At 40.3% G+C, this 21,527-nt stretch overlaps 1 protein-coding gene across 5 annotated transcripts in view; it reads left to right on the top strand.

The window, feature by feature from the left end:
- Positions 1 to 21,527, top strand: part of PTPRM (protein tyrosine phosphatase receptor type M) — a 929,698-nt gene that overhangs the window by 870,721 nt on the left and 37,450 nt on the right. For all 5 annotated transcript variants that reach the window (XM_073550942.1, XM_073550938.1, XM_073550940.1 and 2 more), the window contains 4 exons: positions 7,794 to 7,929; positions 8,426 to 8,575; positions 10,401 to 10,574; positions 15,210 to 15,341. In XM_073550942.1, coding sequence (XP_073407043.1) covers positions 7,794 to 7,929; positions 8,426 to 8,575; positions 10,401 to 10,574; positions 15,210 to 15,341 — 592 coding nt within the window. The remainder of the gene's footprint in view (positions 1 to 7,793; positions 7,930 to 8,425; positions 8,576 to 10,400; positions 10,575 to 15,209; positions 15,342 to 21,527) is intronic.

The following is a 21,527-nucleotide window of genomic DNA, read 5'->3' on the forward strand; positions in this document are numbered from 1 at the left end:
GATAAAAGCCAAACCAGAATCTAAATTTGCAGACACATGTTTCAGGGTGTTGCCTCTCCACAGTGCAATGCATGAGATCTGTTTTGGCTGTATGAGAGGCCTCTGCCTGGTGTGTAAAAGGTAATGTTTCTCTTTGTGGAGAGTGACATATGTTAACCCTATAAACCCCAGGCAGAGGTCTCTCATACAGCCAACTCAAATCTCATGCTTTGCACTGATGAGGGGGAACACCCTGAAAGACGCTTCTGCAAATTGAGATTCGGGTTTGGCTTTAATATTAAGTAATGTGACAAGGCTTTTTAAAGGGTCGATATAGACTTTTTAGAGTTGCTACTTCCAATAGGTGGCACTAAAGTTCTAGTCCTCTTCCTCTCTGAAGCAACTTTAAGGTGTATTCCATTTTCAGCTTATTTATCGAATAATACAACTTTTGCATCTTTTTGCATACCATTTCTTTGCGTTTTTTAGAGATGTCTGTTAGCGGTCATTGAATGGATTCCTATCTCAGAAGATGAGTGTGTGTCCGGGTCATGAGATGATCACAGAAGGGCACACAATTATTATGCCATTATCAAAGCTATCTTTAGTGTTCCACCTTTGTGTCCTTTACATGACCAGGCCACGTTTTCATCCTCTTAAAGTAAATGACAGCAATCAGACATCTTGAAAAACATGGATAAATTTCCAAGATGTAGCCGTGCTTTCTAACCCTGGGTAAAGGTTCAGTCTGCTGTCCAAGTGCTGTATTTCGGTAGCCCTCAGCACCCAAGGGAGGCACGTGCCCTGGTTGGCCTCCCTAATATGCTTTTCCTAAATAAATTAGAAAATGCTTTTCATTATTTTAAAACGTAAACGTCCTTTTAATGGACATGAATACATTTATAGCCCATCAGAAAATGAGATAGCTGTTATTATGCCATATTGATCAGTTAAAAATAACACTGCTTGCAGACCACCCTAGGTTTCAGTACTATAGAAAAGCGTACATTGATTGCATGATGGTCTCATTTATAAAATCCCAGGGGCAGGATCATATAATGAAGTTGGTGAATTTACAATGTACATAAAAGCAATACACTCAGATATAGCGATTTTTATGAAACAAGTATAGGGACTTTAAAAACATTTTCCCTGCAAGGCTTTTACATTTCATTGCATAAACCATGTAAGATACTTGCCTGGTATGGATTATGATATGTTGTATTTCCTTGTCCCTTTTCTTTTGCTTGTTGCTTGTCAATGTTGACAAAATTTAAAGCATTACCATAAAATGTTCCCTGGAATTGAAAAATATATTGTAAAGTCATCAGCAATGTTCTCACGTTGTTCCGAGGGTCTCAGGGCCCCCTCCCTGCGTAATTCTTCCCTATGCCCCCGGAACACTGCGATCATGTTTGATCACAGTGTGTCGGGGGTTAATGTGTCGGGAGCGGTCCGTGACCGCTCCTAACACATAGTGCCGGGTGTCAGCTGTGATAATCAGCTGACACCCGGCCGCGATCAGCGGCGCTCCCCCCGTGACGTACTATCCCAGCCTTGTGAATTAAGTCCCAGGGCACATGGACGGGATAGTATATGGCAGAAAGGGGTTAAAAACTAGCAGTAAATGTTTTGCTTCACAGAAAGAATGATCCCGTGCTGTCTTGTGTGTATACTCTCTTTTGCTTATTACCCTGCCCAGGAGATGTGATATGATCAGACCATATTCCTGCAAAGTCAGACACAACCATTACACAGTACACAGCAGGGGCACATTTATAAGATTATCTCAGCACAGGAACATTTTATTAACAGATTCAATTGTGGAACTTATTTTTATTTCAAGGTCAATTAATTAAAATGTACTTTGTTTTTTGGAAAACTCCTTTAAGCTGTTAAACACTTTTTGTTTGCACTATCACCTTCTCTCTGCTTTAACCTTGCAGTGAGTGCTAATTGGGTTCTGCATACCAGCTTATCTTTCCACTATGTCCTGTGATGTGCCACAACCCATATCAGAGCATCCACTCATGAAATCCTCATTTCCACGAAAGAAAACTAACTAGACCACCAATAATAAAATAACGGAATCAGATATCTGTCACACATAATGAGGGAATTAACCACCAGTGTGAGAAGATCCCAGAATTTTTCCTATTAATAAATGGGAGCTGTACTTTCAACAAACTTTGCATAAATCAATGGTACATACTATTATATGCAACGCTGCAATACATCTGATCCACTTATGAGACACTTTTTTCCCTCCCCCTACCTTCTGAACTTGTCATCCACTCAAAACTGCTCAACTCCATCTTGCTCAAGACAGGACAAACTGTCAGCCCATGAGGTGTCAGAATACACCTCCTATTATATCCTAGGGAGAGGTAAGGGGGTGGAGGAGGAGTGAGGTGCAGGATGAAAATACAGATTCATTACACTATTTGGAGGGCCAAGTATCTCTTATCTTCTTCAGGAGAAGAATGAAAAAACAAGCATAGGCAGACCCAGAAAGATTATGCTGATCATTCTAACAAGTCTTTTACCTCACGCCAGAGCTGAATTCACATCTACACTGTTAGGTACTGCTATATAATTTATTCCATACTACTGCTGCTTTTCTCTGTATGCAGTGAAAGGAATGAAGAGCAGGAATATATCTGTGTTCCTTGCAGTATATAGGAGACAATATAACAGCTAGTCTCTCCTCACCAGCTTAGAGTTAATTGACAGTTTAGAGGTACAGCGTGCAGAGAGGAAAGCACTGGAAAAATGCAAGATACCAGTCATATAATGGCTATGTAAACACACAGACAGGAACCCTTTAAAGGAAACCTTTCATAAACATTTCCTATGTAGAAGACACCTTCCCTGACGTCACTGAGGCTGCGGGGAGTCCCCGGCTGATCTGTGAATGAACTAATGACCGTGGTAAAAAAGTCAGAAACTTTCCCACAGTAATTAGATCATCTACAGGCAGCCATTGAGGCTGCGCAGAGCTGAATCAATTCATTTTGTAGTAGATTACAGTGAGGCTGGTCGCATTAGCATCAGTCCTCATTGTAAACTATTTAACCCCTTCTGATGGATTGCAGCGTGGGACATGACTGAACGGCAGAGAAGTAAGTATATTGGTGATTTTTTTATGTTATTTTTGTTGCAGGTCATGTTTTTTTGGGATTACCAGACTAATAAAAATTTGTCAAAAACTTGGTGTATTTATTTCATTAAAAGACTTTTTATGTCTGTGTGGTTTTTAACCCTTTCTTAGTATAGGGTTAATAATGGATCGGTATCTTATTGACACCTCTCCATTATTAATCGGATTAATGTCACCTTACAATCGAATGGTGACATTAACCCTTTGCTATATTAACCCATTCGCCACCGCTTCAGGGCAATGGGAATAGAGAGGATAAGTGCCAGAATTGGCACATCTTATAGATGCGCCATTTCTGGGGTGTCTGGGGGCAGATTTTTGTAGCAAGGGGGGGGCCGAAAACAATGGCCCCTCTTATGGCTATTAAAATCTGCCCTCACTCACCTGCTTTACCTCTCTGGTTGACAAATTACAGCAGGAGCCCACGCATTTTTTACAACGAATTAACCCCTTAAATCAGGGGTGGGGAACCTCAGGCCCCAGGGCCCTTTACGGCCCTCGATGACCTTTTATCAGGCCCCCGGGCAGATTCTCAGGGACCGCATTCTTGGGCAGGGATCTATATTTTGATTGCCACAAGCTCATTAATTTCTTCTTGCTCTGTTAGCACACACACACAGTGTTTACTAATGAACACTGAAGGGCATGCAATAAAAGATTACATCCTAACACCAGTGTCAGAGTCAGGATGTACTTGGTGGGCGGAGTTTGTACGGCCCCCGAAGGATGGTCTAAATATCCAAATGGCACTTGGCAGCAAAAAGATTCCCTACCCCTGCCTTAAATTAACACCTACACCTTCCAAATTTTGCACACAAACCCTCATCTAATTATTAGTCAGGGACATATAAAAAAACCATGAAATGAAATAGTTTACTGAATGTAAACCATGTGTCATTTCATGTCGGCTTGGGGAATGATTTGACAGAAGCCGGCAATCGAATTAGCGGCTATTCTGTTATGAAGAACTCTTGTGAAATATAAATATATATATATATATATATATATATATATGTGTGTCTCAATTACATGTGTGTGTATATATATATATATATGCACTCACTGGCCACTTTATTAGGTACACCATGCTAGTAACGGGTTGGACCCCCTTTTGCCTTCAGAACTGCCTCAATTCTTCGTGGCAGAGATTCAACAAGGTGCTGGAAGCATTCCTCAGAGATTTTGGACCATATTGACATGATGGCATCACACAGTTGGCGCAGATTTGTCGGCTGCACATCCCTGATGCGAATCTCCCGTTCCACCACATCCCAAAGATGCTCTATTGGATTGAGATCTGGTGACTGAGGAGGCCATTTGAGTACAGTGAACTCATTGTCATGTTCAAGAAACCAATCTGAGATGATTCGAGCTTTATGACATGGCGCATTATCCTGCTGAAAGTAGCCATCAGATGCCTGTTCTTAGCTGAGAGGAGTGGTACCCAGTGTGGTCTTCTGCTGCTGTAGCCCATCTGCCTCAAAGTTCGACGCACTGTGCGTTCAGAGATGCTCTTCTGCCTACCTTGGTTGTAACGGGTGGCAATTTGAGTCACTGTTGCCTTTCTATCAGCTCGAACCAGTATGCCCATTCTCCTCTGACCTCTGGCATCAACAAGGCATTTCCGGCCACAGAACTGCCGCTCACTGGATTTTTTTTCTTTTTCGGACCATTCTCTGTAAACCCTAGAGATGGTTGTGCGTGAAAATCCCAGTAGATCAGCAGTTTCTGAAATACTCAGACCAGCCCTTCTGGCACCAACAATCATGCCACGTTCAAAGGCACTCAAATCACCTTTCTTCCCCATACTGATGCTCGGTTTGAACTGCAGGAGATTGTCTTGACCATGTCTACATGCCTAAATGCACTGAGTTGCCGCCATGTGATTGGCTGATTAGAAATTAAGTCTTGACACACAGTTGGACAGGTGTACCTAATAAAGTGGCCAGTGAGTGTATATATATATATGTATTCTATGTGTCTAGATCTATTCTTTCGTTTCTTTATTAAACCTGTCAGTGTGAGTTTATTGTATAGCGCACTGAATTGCCGGCTTTTCTAAAAGACACCGGGTGTGTATTTCTCGCAAGTCACATATGGTCCATGTGAATTGCTGATTTTTGTTCATTCTGCATCCCAAAAATCAGAATAAAAGCGATCAAAAAATGTCATGTGCCGGAAAATGGTACCAATAAAAACGTCAACTCGTCCCCCAAAAAATAACACCTCACATGACTCTGTGGGTGAAAATATGGAAAAATTATAGCTCTCAAAATGTGGTGATGCAAAAACTATTTTTTGCAATTAAAAGCGTATTTTAGCGTGACAGCAGCCAGACAAAAAAACTCGCTATAAGTAGTAAATCAAACCCCCCTTTATCACCCCCTTAGTTAGGGAAAAATAATAAAATTACAAAAAATATATTTCCATTTTCCCATTAGGGTTAGGGTTAAGGCTAGGGTTAGGGCTATGGCTAGGGTTAGGGTTATGGCTGAGATTAGGGTTAAGGGTGTGTTGGGGTTAGGGTTGGAGTTAGAATTGGGGGGTTTCCACTCTTCAGGCACATCAGGGGCTCTCCAAACACGACATGGCGTCTGATCTCAATTCCAGTCAATTCTGCGTTGAAAAAGTTAAACAGTGCTCCTTCCCTTCCAAACTCTGCCATGCGCCTAAACAGTAGATTACCCCCACATATGGGGTATCAACATACTCAAGACAAATTGGGCAACGACTTTTGGGGTCCAATTTCTTCTGTTACCCTTGGGAAAAAAAATGGGGTCTAAAAGATCATGTTTGTGGAAAAAATATGATTTTTTTATTTTCACGCCTGGGCATTATAAACTTCTGTGATGCACTTGGGGGTTCAAAGTGCGCACCACACATCTAGATAAGTTCCTTGGGGGGTCTAGTTTTCAAAATGGGGTCACTTGTGGGGGTTTCCACTGTTTAGGCACATCAGGAGCTCTCCAAACGTGACATGACACCCGCAGACTATGCCATCAAAGTCTGCATTCCAAAACGTCACTACTTCCCTTCCGAGCCCCGACTTGTGCCCATACAGTCGTTTTCTCCCACATATGGGGTATCAGCGTACTCAGGACAAATTGGACAAGAAATTTTGGGGTCCAATTTCTCCTGTTACCCTTGGGAAAATAAAAAATTGAGGACTAAAAGATGATGCTTGTGGAAAAAAATATGATTTTTTTTATTTTTAGGGCTCTACGTTATAAAGTTCTCACCTTACATCTAGATATGTTCCTTGGGGGGTCTAGTTTCCAAAATGGGGTCACTTGTGGGAGGTTTCCACTGTTTAGGCACATCAGGGGCTCTCCAAATACGACATGGCGTCCAATCTCAATTCCAGCAAATTTTATGTTGAAAAAGTCAAACGGCGCTCCTTCCCTTCCGAGCTCTGCCATGCGCAGAAACAGTGGTTCCCCCCACATATCAGGTATCAGTGTACTCAGGAGAAATTTCACAACAACTTTTGGGGTCCAATTCCTCCTGTTACCCTTGGTAAAATAAAAGAAAAGTGGACCTGAAGTAATTTTTTTGTTAAAAAAAGTTAAATGTTCATTTTTTTTTTTTTTAAGTATTCAAAAAATTCCTGTAAAGCACCTAAAGGGTTAATAAACTTCTTAAATGTGGTTTTGAGAACCTTGAGGGGTGCAGTTTTTAGAATGGTGTCACTTTTGGGTATTTTCTTTCATATAGACCCCTCAAAGTGACTTCAAATGTGATGTGGTCCGTAAAATAAAATTGTGTTGTAAAAATGAGAAATCGCTGGTCAACTTTTAACCCTTACAACGTCCTAACAAAAAAAAATTATGGTTCCAAAATTGTGCTGATGTAAAGTAGACATGTTGGGTTATGGTTCCAAAATTGTGCTGATGTAAAGTAGACATGTGGGAAATGTTACTTATTAAGTATTCTGTTTGCCATATCTCTGTGATTTAAGGGCATGAAAATTGCAAAATTTTCTAAATTTTCGCCAAATTTCCGGGTTTTTTTCACAAATAAAAGCAAGTTATATGAAAGAAATTTTACCACTAAAATAGTACAATATGTCACGAGAAAACAATGTCAGAATCACCAGGATCCATGGAAGCGTTCCAGAGTTTTTACCTCATAAAGGGACAGTGGTCAGAATTGTAAAAATTGGCCCTGTCATTAACGTGCAAACAACCCTTGGGGGTTAAGGGATTAAACATGTTTTACCTCACAGAAAGAATCAGCTGCGATAACATGCTGTCTGGTCTGTATACTCCCTTTTCCTCACCTCCCCTGCACAAGAGCTATGGTATGATCCGACCATGTTCCTGTATGGTCAGACACCGCCATTACACAGTACACAGCAGGGGCACATGTATAAGATTATTTCAGCACCGGAACATTTTTTGAACACATCTAGTTATGGAACTTATTTTTATCACAAGATCTATTGATTTGATTATAATATACTATTGTTTTTCAGGCAACCCCTTTAATTTCTGTTATTGTGTTTAGGTGTAACCAATTTCCCATATTCGTGTGATCACTGTGTTTGGCTGCAAGAAAATCTTAACACGTGCTCCACAACTGCTTCAACCCTTTAGGGAATAAAAAGCTTTGAAAAGTTTTTACTCGTTCTTCATGGGTGTGTTTTTTCTTTCAGCGCTGGAGCTGGTCGAACGGGTTGCTTTATTGTCATAGACATCATGCTGGACATGGCCGAAAGGGAAGGAGTTGTAGATATTTACAACTGTGTGAGGGAACTTCGCTCTCGTAGAGTGAACATGGTACAAACGGAGGTATGTACACTGTGTATATGAATACATATATAGTGTGTGGCGAGAATATATAATAGCATGTATATACTGTAGTAAAAGAATAAATTGTAAGAGTGAAACCAACAATTGTTACACATATACTCTACATATACTATAGCACTAACATGACAACACCATACATTGCAAATATATTATGTATTTAGTTTTAAGTAATATTATGTCCTCTGATAACAAATGTAACATAAAAAAAGAAAGTAACAAGCCTTTATTCCTAAGAAAATCAGCAATTTTAGAAAAATGAAATGGTGCAATTGTTGGTCATAGTATCAAGATGAACAAATAATAAAAATGGATACAATTGGATAGGATGGAAAAACTTGTTTCAAGTTCAATTGACATATAGAAAAAAATTCCTTCTTTTCATACATTTTAATTTTTCATTTCTGAATGTTAGACTATTTTTTCTTAATAACACAAGCAGTGAATTTCTGTCCAATATTTGCTTTTCTATTTTCAGGAACAGTATGTGTTCATACATGATGCCATATTAGAAGCCTGCTTATGTGGGGACACATCAATCTCTGCATCTCAGGTCCGATCAGTATACTATGAAATGAATAAAGTGGACCCGCAAACAAACTCCAGCCAAATTAAAGAGGAATTTAGAGTAAGTGTAAAAGAACCTAATTTTCTTTAATAGGACTTCATCCTTTAGTGTTGGTACACCATTGTTTGTCTTAAGGCCTCCATAAAGATTAGACTAATGTTGAATGAACCTACCTATATCGACCGGTTCGTCCTACAGCCTAATGTGTATGGAGGCCCCGGAAAACTGATCGTCAGGGAATGTTTAGCTCAGGCATGTCCGATTTTAGACTGCTGATCGCTTTGTACTTTGGGAAATCAGCCGTTTCCTGGAAAGTCTGCCGACGGCTCTCACGTAGAGAACACGGGAGCATTCGATTGAATGAGTGCTCCTGTTAGAGGGAAAGCCAGCTGAGAAGGCTGAAGACCCGAATGATCAGCTAGCTGAAGCTTCATTCAGCCGACAGCCATCTAATGTGTATGGCTGGTTTAAGTCTGCTGTCAGTCTACTTTGTATATCGTGCTGGCTGTCAGATCCTGTGTATCTTTGGGAAACAGAATCCAAGTGGGCCGCCTTTCTACTACACTCTTCGATTATTAAGAATAATATATGTTTATCTAAATTACCATATGACCTAAAAACGTATATAAGCCTTAACATCTGCTTAGATTTGCTAACTTTTTTTTGTTAACAATACAGAATGTATACCATTTAGGGCAATTTTCAAGTTTTATTTCTGAATCCATTGCAAGCTACTGTCTGAGCCCCCCAAAAACGGGATTCAAATGTAACAGTATTAGAGTCTTACACTGTAGTTTGAAACAAAATATGTAATTTTGGACTCTGTTTGACCTTGGTTACCATCTTATAAGTCGGATATGGTTTGTTTTTTAAAGGGGATTTAGACAGAAACCTCCAACTTGGAGTCAGGAATATGAGCACAAACGTAATCTGAATCTAGCATTATTAGTCAAATGATCATCTTCTTAAAAGGAATGTGCCATCAGAAAATAACCTATTGCTTAAATAAGGAGTGGGGAACCTTAGGCACAAGGGCCATTTATGGCCCGCAATGACCTTTTCTCTGACCCCCGGGCAGATTCATGGGGACCACAGTGCTTGCCGGCAGCTGTGTTTTGATGGCTACTGGCCTTTTAATTTTTTCTTTCTCTGTAGGCTCGTGCATGTAGTGTTCACTACTGAATGCTGAGGCACGTACAATGAAAGATTACGTCCTGTTACCAGCATCAGGACGTACTCTGTGGGTGGAGTTAGAATACAATAGCTCTTGTGAGCTATGACATCACCTATTGTGAATGGTAGATCCTGTGTATAGAGGTGTTACCTGTTATAAAAATCCTGCCTCCGGTGATGGAAACTGTTGAAAACTGTTCCTGATAAGACCTGTAATATAGCCCAGTAGCTGTGTTATTTTTTTTTTTTTAACAGATTGAGACATAAAAAAATTGCATTAACAGAAAAACTGCATTCATACAGTAGGGCATTTTCTGCTAAAAATTATTTGTACTTATGTCCTGTCTAATCATTTGGGGTCTAACTACTGGGCCCCCAACATTCCTGAGATTTCAGTAGACACAGCACTGGATTAATGTTGTAGCCCCTTTACAGTTTCTGTAGCACAGCTCTATTCAAGTGGGAGAATGCTTTAATTATCCACAAATGCTAGCACAGAGAAAATTTGTGCAGGGACCGCAGCATTACACCAGTCATGTAGTTACTTCATTCTCAGGATTGTAGGGATCTCAGCAGGCAGATGGGAAATTTATATGCCACCATTAGCATCAATAGTCACACTCTCCCAATAATATGTTGAAATAGTGTCATAGTTTATTACAATAGTTATGACCAGTCGTAATCTGCCATTTTGATGCTATTTGGTTTGCAGACGTTGAACATGGTGACTCCAACACTACGGGTAGAAGACTGCAGTATAGCACTCTTGCCAAGGAACCATGAAAAGAACCGTTGCATGGATGTCTTACCTCCAGACCGTTGCCTCCCTTTCCTCATAACAATAGATGGAGAAAGCAGTAATTACATCAACGCAGCCTTGATGGATGTAAGAACCTTTTTTTATAGTTCATACTAATGAGAATATAATCTATAATCCCACAACATGAGATCTCCCAAATAAGAGAAAACAGCCTGGAGCTTGATAAAGCATCCATCAGGGTACACTTACACAACAGTAAGTGACAGGTATTGCAGAGAAAAGTAATGTCATCCAAAGTTCTACAATACCAGTAGATCATAAGGACATTGATGAAGTACAGGACAGAATGCCATCTCTGCATTATTTCCCTTGATACTAAGTTGTTGGCGCTCTAATGGCCTCTGTAGACCTGTTTGTTGTTGTAGTATTGCAGAACTTCATGCTTTGCGCTTGTTTTGAGTTGTAAATGTTAAGATTTTGAATTACAACTAAAACAACCCTTCAGAAAAATGATATTCTACAGAATCTATATAAAGGTGTGCATTCATCTATGCCTGAGGTATAAGCACGTGGATTCCTGTTGTACGCATGAAAATATCCTGACTTTATTCCCTGTAGTTTGCTCTAAAGGACTGGAGGATTGCTATCATATATTATCATATATTACACATATTGATCGATAACATCAGGTTTAAAAAAGCATATACAGTGGGGGAAATAATTATTTGATCCTTTGCTGATTTTGTAAGTTTGCCCACTGACAAAGACATGAACCGTCTATAATTTTAAGGGTAGGTTAATTTTAACATTGCAGCGCCGAGACCATGGGAGAAGAGGGGCTGCAGAGACCGTACGCAAGGAGGGGGTGAGTATGACGGGGGAGCCATATTCACCTGTCCCCTTTCCACCGCCGCACGCCGCTCTGTCCTCCACGTCTTCTCACTGTGACGTTCAGGTCAGAGGGCGCGATGACGTGGTCAGTGCGCGTCTCCTGCTGAACGTCATTGCAGAGGACCTGGGAGACAGAGCGGCGCGCGGCGATGGAACGGGGACAGGTGAATATCGCGAGTGTCCAACATATCATGCCGGTGTCCCTGCCTGCTCAGGACAACGGCACCTGGCCACCAGCGACGAGAGGTGAATATGTCTTTTTTTTTTTCTTTTAATTGCAGCAGCGGCAGCAGCAATATATGGGCCGTATTTATCTATGGAGCATCTTCTTGGGCCTCCATTAACCCTTGTGCAGCATTTTATGGGGGGTATTTATCTATGGAGCATCTTCTTGGGCCACCAGTAACCTTTGTATAGCATTTTATGGGGGGTATTTATCTATGGAGCATCTTTTTGGGCCACTATTAACCCTTGTGCAGCATTTTATGGGGGGTATTTATCTATGGAGCATCTTCCTGGGCCACCATTAACCCTTGTGCAGCATTTTATGGGGGGGTATTTATTTATGGAGCATCTTTTTGGACCACCATTAACCCTTGTGCAGCACCACCCTTGGCTTATACTCGAGTCAATAAGTTCTTCCAGTTTTTTTGTGGCAAAATTAGGGGCCTCGGCTTATACTCGGGTCAGCTTATACTCAAGTATATACGGTATCCTTAAAATTATAGACTGTTCATGTCTTTTTCAGTGGGCAAACTTAAAAAATCAGCAAGTTATCAAATACTTACACACATGGACAAAATTGTTGGTACCCCTTGTTTAATGACAGAAAAACCCACAAAGGTGACAGAAATAACTTGAATCTGACAAAAGTAATAATAAATTAAATATCTATGAAAATGAACAAATGAACGTCAGACATTGCTATTCAACCATGCTTCCACAGAATTTTTTAAAAAAAAAATCTCATGAAATAGGCCTGAACAGAAATGATGGTACCCCTGAAAATAATGTGACAAAAGGGACATGTTAAATCACGGTCTGTCCACTAATTAGCATCACAGGTGTCTACAATCTTGAAATCAGTGAGTGAGCCTGTATAGAGGGCTACGGATACTCACTGTGCTGTTTGGTGACATGGTCTGTATCACACTCAACATGGACCAGAAGAAGCGAAGGAAAGCGTTGTCTCAGGAGATTAGAAAGAAAATTATAGACAAACATGTTAAAGGTAAAAGTTATAAGACCATCTCCAAGCAGCATGATGTTCGTGTGACTACAGTTGCACATATTGTTCAGAAACTTAAGCTCCATCGGACTGTACCCAGCCTCAATGGACGTGACCGCAGGAGGAAAATTGCTGACAAATCAAAGAGACAGATAATACGAATGGTAACAAAAGAGACCCCAGAAAAACATCTAAACAGATTAAAGATGAACTTCATGCTCAAGGAACATTAGTGTCAGATTGCACCATCCGTCGTTGTATGAGCCAAAGTGGACTTCATGGGAGACTACCAAGGGGGACACCTTTGTTGAAAAAAAAATCATAAAAAAGCCAGACTGGAATTTGCCAAACTACATGTTTACAAGCCACAAAGCTTCTGGGAGAATGTCCTATGGACAGATGAGACAAAAATGGAACTTTTTGGCAAGGCACATCAGCTCTATAATCACAGGCGGAGAAATGAAGCGTATCAAGAAAAGAACACTGTCCCTACTGTGAAACATGGAGGAGACACTGTTATGTTCTGGGGCTGCTTTGCTGCATCTGGCACAGGGTGTCTAGAATCTGTGCTGGGTACAATGAAATCTCAAGTTTCTAGATATCAAGAGATTATAGAGAGAAATTTGCTGCCCAGTGTCAGAAAGCTTGGTCTCAGTTGCAGGTCATGGTCTTGCAACAGGATAATGACCCACAACACACAGCTAAAAACACCCAAGAATGGCTAAGAGGAAAACATTGAACTATTCTGAAGTGGCCTTCTATGAGCCCTGACCTAAATCCTATTGAGCATCTTTGGAAAGAGCTGAAATATGCCGTCTGGAAAAGGCAGCCTTCAAACACGAGACAACTTATTTCCCGGATCCGCTTATTCCTCAACCACGAAACCACAAAAGCACTAGTGGATGCTCTTATCATCTCCCGCCTCGACTACTGCAACCTACTACTCTCTGGCCTCCCTTCTAGCACTCTGGCACCGCTCCAGTCCATCCTACACTCTGCTGCCCGACTAATCCACCTATCTCCCCGCTATTCCCCAGCTTCCCCCCTATGCCAGCCCCTTCACTGGCTTCCTATTGCCCAGAGGCTCCAATTCAAAACCCTAACCATGACATACAAAGCCATCCACACCTGTCTCCTTCATACATCTGTGACATGGTCTCTAGGTACCTACCTGCACGCAACCTTCAATCATCTCAAGATCTCCTTCTCTACTCCCCCTTATCTCTTCTTCCCACAACCGCATACAAGACTTCTCCTGTGCTTCCCCCATACTCTGAAACTCTCTGCCGCAACACATCAGACTCTCACCATCAACGGAAACCTTCAAGAAGAACCTGAAGACCCACCTGTTCCAACAAGCCTACAGCCTGCAATGATCCTCGGTCTACTGAACCACCGCACAACCTGCTCTACCCTCTCCTACTGTATCCTCACCCATCCCTGTAGACTGAGCCCTCGCGGGCAGGGACCCCTCTCCTTATGTACTTGTGTGTCCCTTGTCTTACACATGTTTATTATACTTGTCTATATTTCCCCTTTTCACATGTAAAGCGCCATGGAATAAATGGCGCTATATAAATGCATAATAATAATAACTGGAGCAGTTTGCTCTTGAGGAGTGGGCCAAAATGCCTGACGAGAGGTGCAGAAGGCTCATTGACAGTTACAGGAATCGTTTTGCAGTGGTTCCCTCAAAAGGTTGTGCAACAAAATATTAAGTTAAGGGCACCATCATTTCTGTCCAGGCCTATTTCATGAATTTTATTTTTGTTTAAATTCTGTGGAAGCATGGTTGAAAAGCAATGTCTGACTTTCATTTGTTCATTTTCATAGATTTTTGATTTATTATTACTTTTGTCAGATTCAAGATATTTCTGTCACCATTGTGGGTTTCTCTGTCATTAGACGAGGGGTACCAACAATTTTGACCACATTTGTATTTCCCCCACTGTAGTACCATGCAAAAGCTTTATGTAGGTATGGGCGAAAATGTTGGAAAATAAAAATAGTTTCAAAGCTAGAATGCCTAGATTGTTTGTATCATTTATCAAAATGCAAAGTGAATGAACAAAAGAGAAATCTAAATCAAATCAATATTTGGTGTGATCACCCTTTGCCTTCATATTTTGAGAACATATTTTGCCCTAAATACCCTGACATAGATGACCTTGTCAGCATTGCCCCTACAGGTCAGCTGACAGGGCTCAATCTTTGCCCCAAGTCTTGAAGCCCCCAGTCTACTTGGCTCTGGACTTATAGTAAATTATAATATCTTTTTTATACTCAACTGAAAAACTTTCCGCTGTGTCAACCATTTAATAAGTACAAATGCTAGAAGTTAACCTTCACCTTCTTTTTAAAATGTGAATATCTTCACTAAAAATAAAACTGTAAGAAATACCACCATGACCTCACAAATCAATTTCTTGTCAAATCCTTTGTTAAAAAAGCGAGTCCTATTGTTACCATTTGAAGATGAAAATGTTATAAAGTGGTGGCGTTTCTTACAAGGAAAAAACCTCCAAAGGGGCCCTGTCCGTTTTGTTAATCCTAACAATGTCTGGGTTTGTGACATTCTGCTTTTGAACATACTTGATTTCCTGATTCTCCGCTATCATTATAATTTGTTCTCCTTTCTATAGAGCTATGTTCAGCCTTCAGCTTTCATCGTTACACAACATCCTTTACCGAACACAGTAAAAGACTTCTGGAGGCTGGTCCTTGACTATCACTGTACATCCATAGTAATGCTAAATGATGTGGACCCCGCACAGGTATGTCGGCACAAATCATGCATGCCCTGGCAGAATTATTTCACATCATTTTACTTTTCTACAAAGCTTTCCATAAGCCAAAAGGAAAGGTCAGGGTTTTTTTTTGCTTATTCACATAAGCTTTTTGTGCCATCTGGATAAAAGTTACTATAACGTCACTTGGTCAATGCGAATAATTGTGTTTTATGCAGGAAAAAGAACTTAATAGATTTTGTATTGCTTCAAGCTTACTTTTCACATATGTATTGCAGGTGACTGTCAATAATTTGCTGCAAATGTTGTTGAGGAGCTGTTCATATTATTTGGCAGTCATTGTAATAGTCAGCTATCTATGAGAAGACTAGATGGTAACCCGATTCTATCGCATCGGGTATTCTAGAGTCTCTGTTAAAATAAAAAATATTTATATACTCACCTTCCGACGGCCCCCGGACTCTTTCTCTCCTCTCCACGCTCCCGACATCTTCCGGTTCCAGTAATGCTTTGCGCGAAACACCGCTGATGACATCGCGCTCTTGCGAGAGTGACGTCATCTTCAGCCCTTCTCGCTAAGCATTACTGTAACCGGAAGATGCCGAGCGCGTGGTGAGAGGAGGGATAGAGTCCGGGGGCTGTTGGAAGGTGAGTATATAACTATTTTTTATTTTAACAGAGACTCTAAAATACCCGATGCGATAGAATCGGGCCACCATCTCGTGTATTATACTCCTGTTACACCCGGAGCTGCTGTCACTGTTCTGCTGTTACCTAATGTATTGTACTCCAGTTACAGCCAGAGCTGCAGTCACTGTTCTGCTGTTATATATCACAAAGGTTATGTCACTGTTAGGTGACCCAATAACCAAGAGTGTCACTCATTTCATAAAATACATGTTTTATTAAACATTAATTGACATACAACCATAAAACCATTGCCTCAAACCAACACTTATAGAAAGGAGAAACAGCAAAAGGCTACAATTCCAATTATATAATGTGTCAAAATTTAAAAAAAAAATGACTACAGTGTCCTGAATAATATAATATGCCCAACAATATACTTAGTATTTATTGATTAGATACATTTTTAATTAAACTATAGAAAATTGCATGCAAAAAACCTGCATAGATGTGAATAAAATTTACTGCCTTAATTTGAATAGAATCTAACACATAATTCACACCATAACTATTCATTAATCAGCTGTTGCTGCTGCTACACCACCATAGCATGGCTGTAGAAAATTGCATGCGAAAAACCTGCATAGATGTGAATGAAATTTACTGCCTTAATTTGAATAGAATCTAACACACAATTCACACCATTAAATAACTATTCATTAATCAGCTATTGCTGCTGCTACACCACCTTAGCCTTTCACATATGTGGATTCTAATCACCCACAATATGCAATATATGCAGCCATTGCTGCTACAGCGCTACCACAGCCTCTCATGTATGCAGGTTAAAATGACCCAAAGCATGAAAATAAATGTGATGAATAAATCGCCAAATACATATTACCTGAGCGGTGTGCACAGTGGAGTTAGGCATAGAGTAGGATGCTGCTTCCCCACACCCCAACGCGCGTTTCGCCCGTGCTTCTAAGAAAATTCACATCTATGCAGGTTTTTGCATGCAATTTTCTACAGCCATTTAGCCCTGTTGTGTCTAATTAAAGATACTAAGTATATTGTGGGGCATATTATATGTGTAAAGCTATGGTGGTGTAGCAGCAGCAACAGCTGATTAATGAATAGTCATTCAATGGTGTGACTTATGTGTTAGATTCTATTCAAATTAAGGCAGTAAATTTTATTCACATCTATGCAGGTTTTTGCATGTAATTTTCTGCAGCCATGTGTAAGGCTATGGCGGTGTAGCAGCAGCAACAGCTGATTAATGAATAGTCATTCAATGGTGTGAATTATGTGTTAGATTCTATTCAAATTAAGGCAGTAAATTTTATTCACATCTATGCAGGTTTTTGCATGTAATTTTCTGCAGCCATGTGTAAGGCTATGGCGGTGTAGAAGCAGCAACAGCTGATTAATGAATAGTCATTCAATGGTGTGAATTGTGTGTTAGATTCTATTCAAATTAAGGCAGTAAATTTTATTCACATCTATGCAGGTTTTTGCATGCAATTTTCTGCAGCCATGTGTAAGGCTATGCCGGTGTAGCAGCAGCAATAGCTGATTAATGAATAGTCATTCAATGGTGTGAATTGTGTGTTAGATTCTATTCAAATTAAGGCAGTAAATTTTATTCACATCTATGCAGGTTTTTGCATGCAATTTTCTGCAGCCATGTGTAAGGCTATGCCGGTGTAGCAGCAGCAATAGCTGATTAATGAATAGTCATTCAATGGTGTGAATTATGTGTTAGATTCTATTCAAATTAAGGCAGTAAATTTTATTCACATCTATGCAGGTTTTTGCATGTAATTTTCTGCAGCCATGTGTAAGGCTATGGCGGTGTAGAAGCAGCAACAGCTGATTAATGAATAGTCATTCAATGGTGTGAATTGTGTGTTAGATTCTATTCAAATTAAGGCAGTAAATTTTATTCACATCTATGCAGGTTTTTGCATGTAATTTTCTGCAGCCATGTGTAAGGCTATGGCGGTGTAGAAGCAGCAACAGCTGATTAATGAATAGTCATTCAATGGTGTGAATTGTGTGTTAGATTCTATTCAAATTAAGGCAGTAAATTTCATTCACATCTATGCAGGTTTTTCGCATGCAATTTTCTACAGCCATGCTATGGTGGTGTAGCAGCAGCAACAGCTGATTAATTAATAGTTATGGTGTGAATTATGTGTTAGATTCTATTCAAATTAAGGCAGTAAATTTCATTCACATCTATGCAGGTTTTTCGCATGCAATTTTCTACAGCCATGCTATGGTGGTGTAGCAGCAGCAACAGCTGATTAATTAATAGTTATGGTGTGAATTATGTGTTAGATTCTATTCAAATTAAGGCAGTAAATTTTATTCACATCTATGCAGGTTTTTTGCATGCAATTTTCTATAGTTTAATTAAAAATGTATCTAATCAATAAATACTAAGTATATTGTTGGGCATATTATATTATTCAGGATACAGTAGTCATTTTTTTTAAAATTTGACACATTATATAATTGGAATTGTATCCTTTTGCTGTTTCTCCTTTCTATAAGTGTTGGTTTGAGGCAATGGTTTTATGGTTGTATGTCAATTAATGTTTAATAAAACATGTATTTTATGAAATGAGTGACACTCTTGGTTATTGGGTCACCTGACAGTGACATAACCTTTGTGATATATTTGTGCATTGAGAGTGTAGCCCGCTCCTTTGAAGGATAATGGGCTTGGGTATTGTGCTTACCAACTGTTCTGCTGTTACCTAATGTATTGTACTCCAGTTACAGCCAGAGCTGCAGTCACTGTTCTGCTGTTACCTAATGTATTGTACTCCAGTTACAGCCAGAGCTGCAGTCACTCTTCTGCTGTTACCTAATGTATTGTACTCCAGTTACAGCCAGAGCTGCAGTCACTGTTCTGCTGTTACTTAATGTATTGTACTCCAGTTACACCCAGAGCTGCTGTCACTGTTCTGCTGTTATCGAATGTATTGTACTCCAGTTACTCCCAGAGCTGCAGTCACTGTTCTGCTTTTACCTAATGTATTGTAGTCCAGTTACCTCCAGAGCTGCAGTCACCATTCCGCTCTTACCTAATGTATTATACTCCTTTTACAGCCAGAGCTGCAGTCACTGTTCAGATCTTACCAAATGTATTGTACTCAAGTTACACCCAGAGCTGCAGTCACTGTTTGGCTGTTACCTAATGTATTGTACTCCAGTTACACCCAGATCTGCAGTCACTGTTCTGCTGTTACCTATTGTAGTGTGCTCCAGTTACACCCAGATCTGCAGTCACTGTTCTGCTGTTACCTAATGTATTGTACTCCAGTTACACCCAGATCTGCAGTCACTGTTCTGCTGTTACCTAATGTACTCCTGTTACACCCAGAGCTGCAGTCACTGTTCTGCTGTTACCTAATGTATTGTACTCCAGTTACACCCAGATCTGTAGTCACTGTTCTGCTGTTACCTAATGTATTGTACTCCAGTTACTCCCAGAGCTGTAGTCACTGTTCTGCTTTTACTTAATGTATTGTAGTCCAGTTACACCCAGAGCTGCAGTCACCGTTCTGCTCTTACCTAATGTATTATACTCCTGTTACAGCCAGAGCTGCAGTCACTGTTCAGATCTTACCTAATGTACTGTACTCCAGATACACCCAGAGCTGCAGTCACTTTTCTGCTCTTACCTAATGTATTATACGCAAGTTACACCCAGAGCTGCAGTCACTCTTCTACTGTTACCTAATGTATTGTACTCCTGTTGCACCCAGAGCTGCAGTCACTGTTCTGCTCTTACCTAATGTATTGTATATGTACAGGACTGTGCCTGTGTAATGAGCGACGCAGCAGTAATGCCTTTAATGGCTGTAATGTGCCTGTACAATAAGTGATGCGGCCATGTTGCCGCGACGACTAAGCCCGCGACCAATCAGCGACGCAGGATTTCGGTTACAGACAGACATGATAAGACAATTATATATATAGATTAAGGTGACAGTACAGAGATTAGCATCATGCACCATTAGAATTGGTACAATGTCTTCAGCTGAACCACCATAGCACGTACAGTGAAAATCTATTTTCTGGGGTGGTGGTCTTGTCAGAGAATATGACTAGGATGCATAATATATAGAAGGAAATCTCATCTGGGTAAGGGGTAGACTCCTTAGAAAAGTGTTCTTTTGGAGAGGTTTTACTGTGTTTGTATGCTACTTGTCTACAATGAACCTGTGTTGTTTTTTCTCTATCCTATTTTAATCCAATGGATCACATTCTACTTTGCACCCACTCGGTTACTAAATGGATGGTCTACAGTTCCACCTCCCCTATTGTGTGTTATATGGCGAATTATATTTAGTGTATATATATGTTGTTCCGGCTATCAGAGGCCGCAGGCACAAAAAGGCTACCTCAGACATATTTAGCACAATCCGTTCCTTCGGACAGACTGCAAAGGAACCCCGGCCTTCACCCTTTAACCCCTGTACAGGGATCTGGTCTTAAAATGGGGTCCACTGGATTTTTTCCATGGAAGAGCTTCTATCCGGAGGTATGAACCAGAGGCAAGAGAATAGTCTGGTAACTTGATCAGAACCAAGAGGTCGGTGTAGGGACAAAATCATAAACAAGGACAATATTCAGAAAGCAAGCTGAGATCGAAAAATCAGGACTGTCGATTGAAAGAATAGCAAGTCTCAAGTTACACAGGAGCAAGTCAAATTATAACTGGCAGTGGACAAGAGGATTTCAGGAGACTAAATAGCTTACAGCCCCATCCAAACTACACAGCAATTAACTCTATATCTCCCAGTCTGAATGGAACTGCAAGTCCCAGAGGACACAAAACTAGAATTCTCACCCCTCGTCGACCCTCTAGCAGAAGCAGAAACAGGAAGGGCAGGCATTGATACAGATGGCACATACTGAATATATAGCAGGCTCTGATATAGATGGCACATTTATATCTAGATATAGCCGTATGTATGTAAATATATCTATATTTATGTATGTGAATAGCTATCTAGCTATCTAATTTATATAGATATACCTGTGTGTGTATATTCTCTTTAACATGGCAGACAGGAACCAGACTACTGACAGCCGCCATATGTAACTTAACTAAGCCTGTTACTATTATTACCAGTAAACAATTTGTGTCAAGTTAGGTAAAGGTACAGCGTTAAATACAAAGAACACTGAAATTAGTATGGATTATCTACTTTTGCTTCGGTTGTATTACGTTTTTGGATTATGAGTGTTTATTGGTATACCCTTTAAAATGAAGTGCTCTATGTCTATACGTGGAGAGGTGAGGGAGATCTGTAAATGTTTCTAAACATGTTATCACTGCTGGATCTTACAGATGATCCGAGTGATTGCATTTTTCCTCTTTGCTAACATAGAGAGACAAACAAGTTAAGGGTCGGAATTGTTTACTCTGTGATAAGCGAGGGCCCTGGAGACATCAATGTGCTGGAGCAAGCATTTAACATGCTCACATTTTATAGAATGGATCAAGCTTACATACAGCTGTATGGCTGAACAAACACTAATCTCCATAATTGCAGTTTTTCC

Source organism: Dendrobates tinctorius, unplaced genomic scaffold (genome assembly GCF_039654945.1).
Source record: "Dendrobates tinctorius isolate UK_male_01 unplaced genomic scaffold, ASM3965494v1 ptg000171l, whole genome shotgun sequence".
Lineage (NCBI taxonomy): Eukaryota > Metazoa > Chordata > Amphibia > Anura > Dendrobatidae > Dendrobates > Dendrobates tinctorius.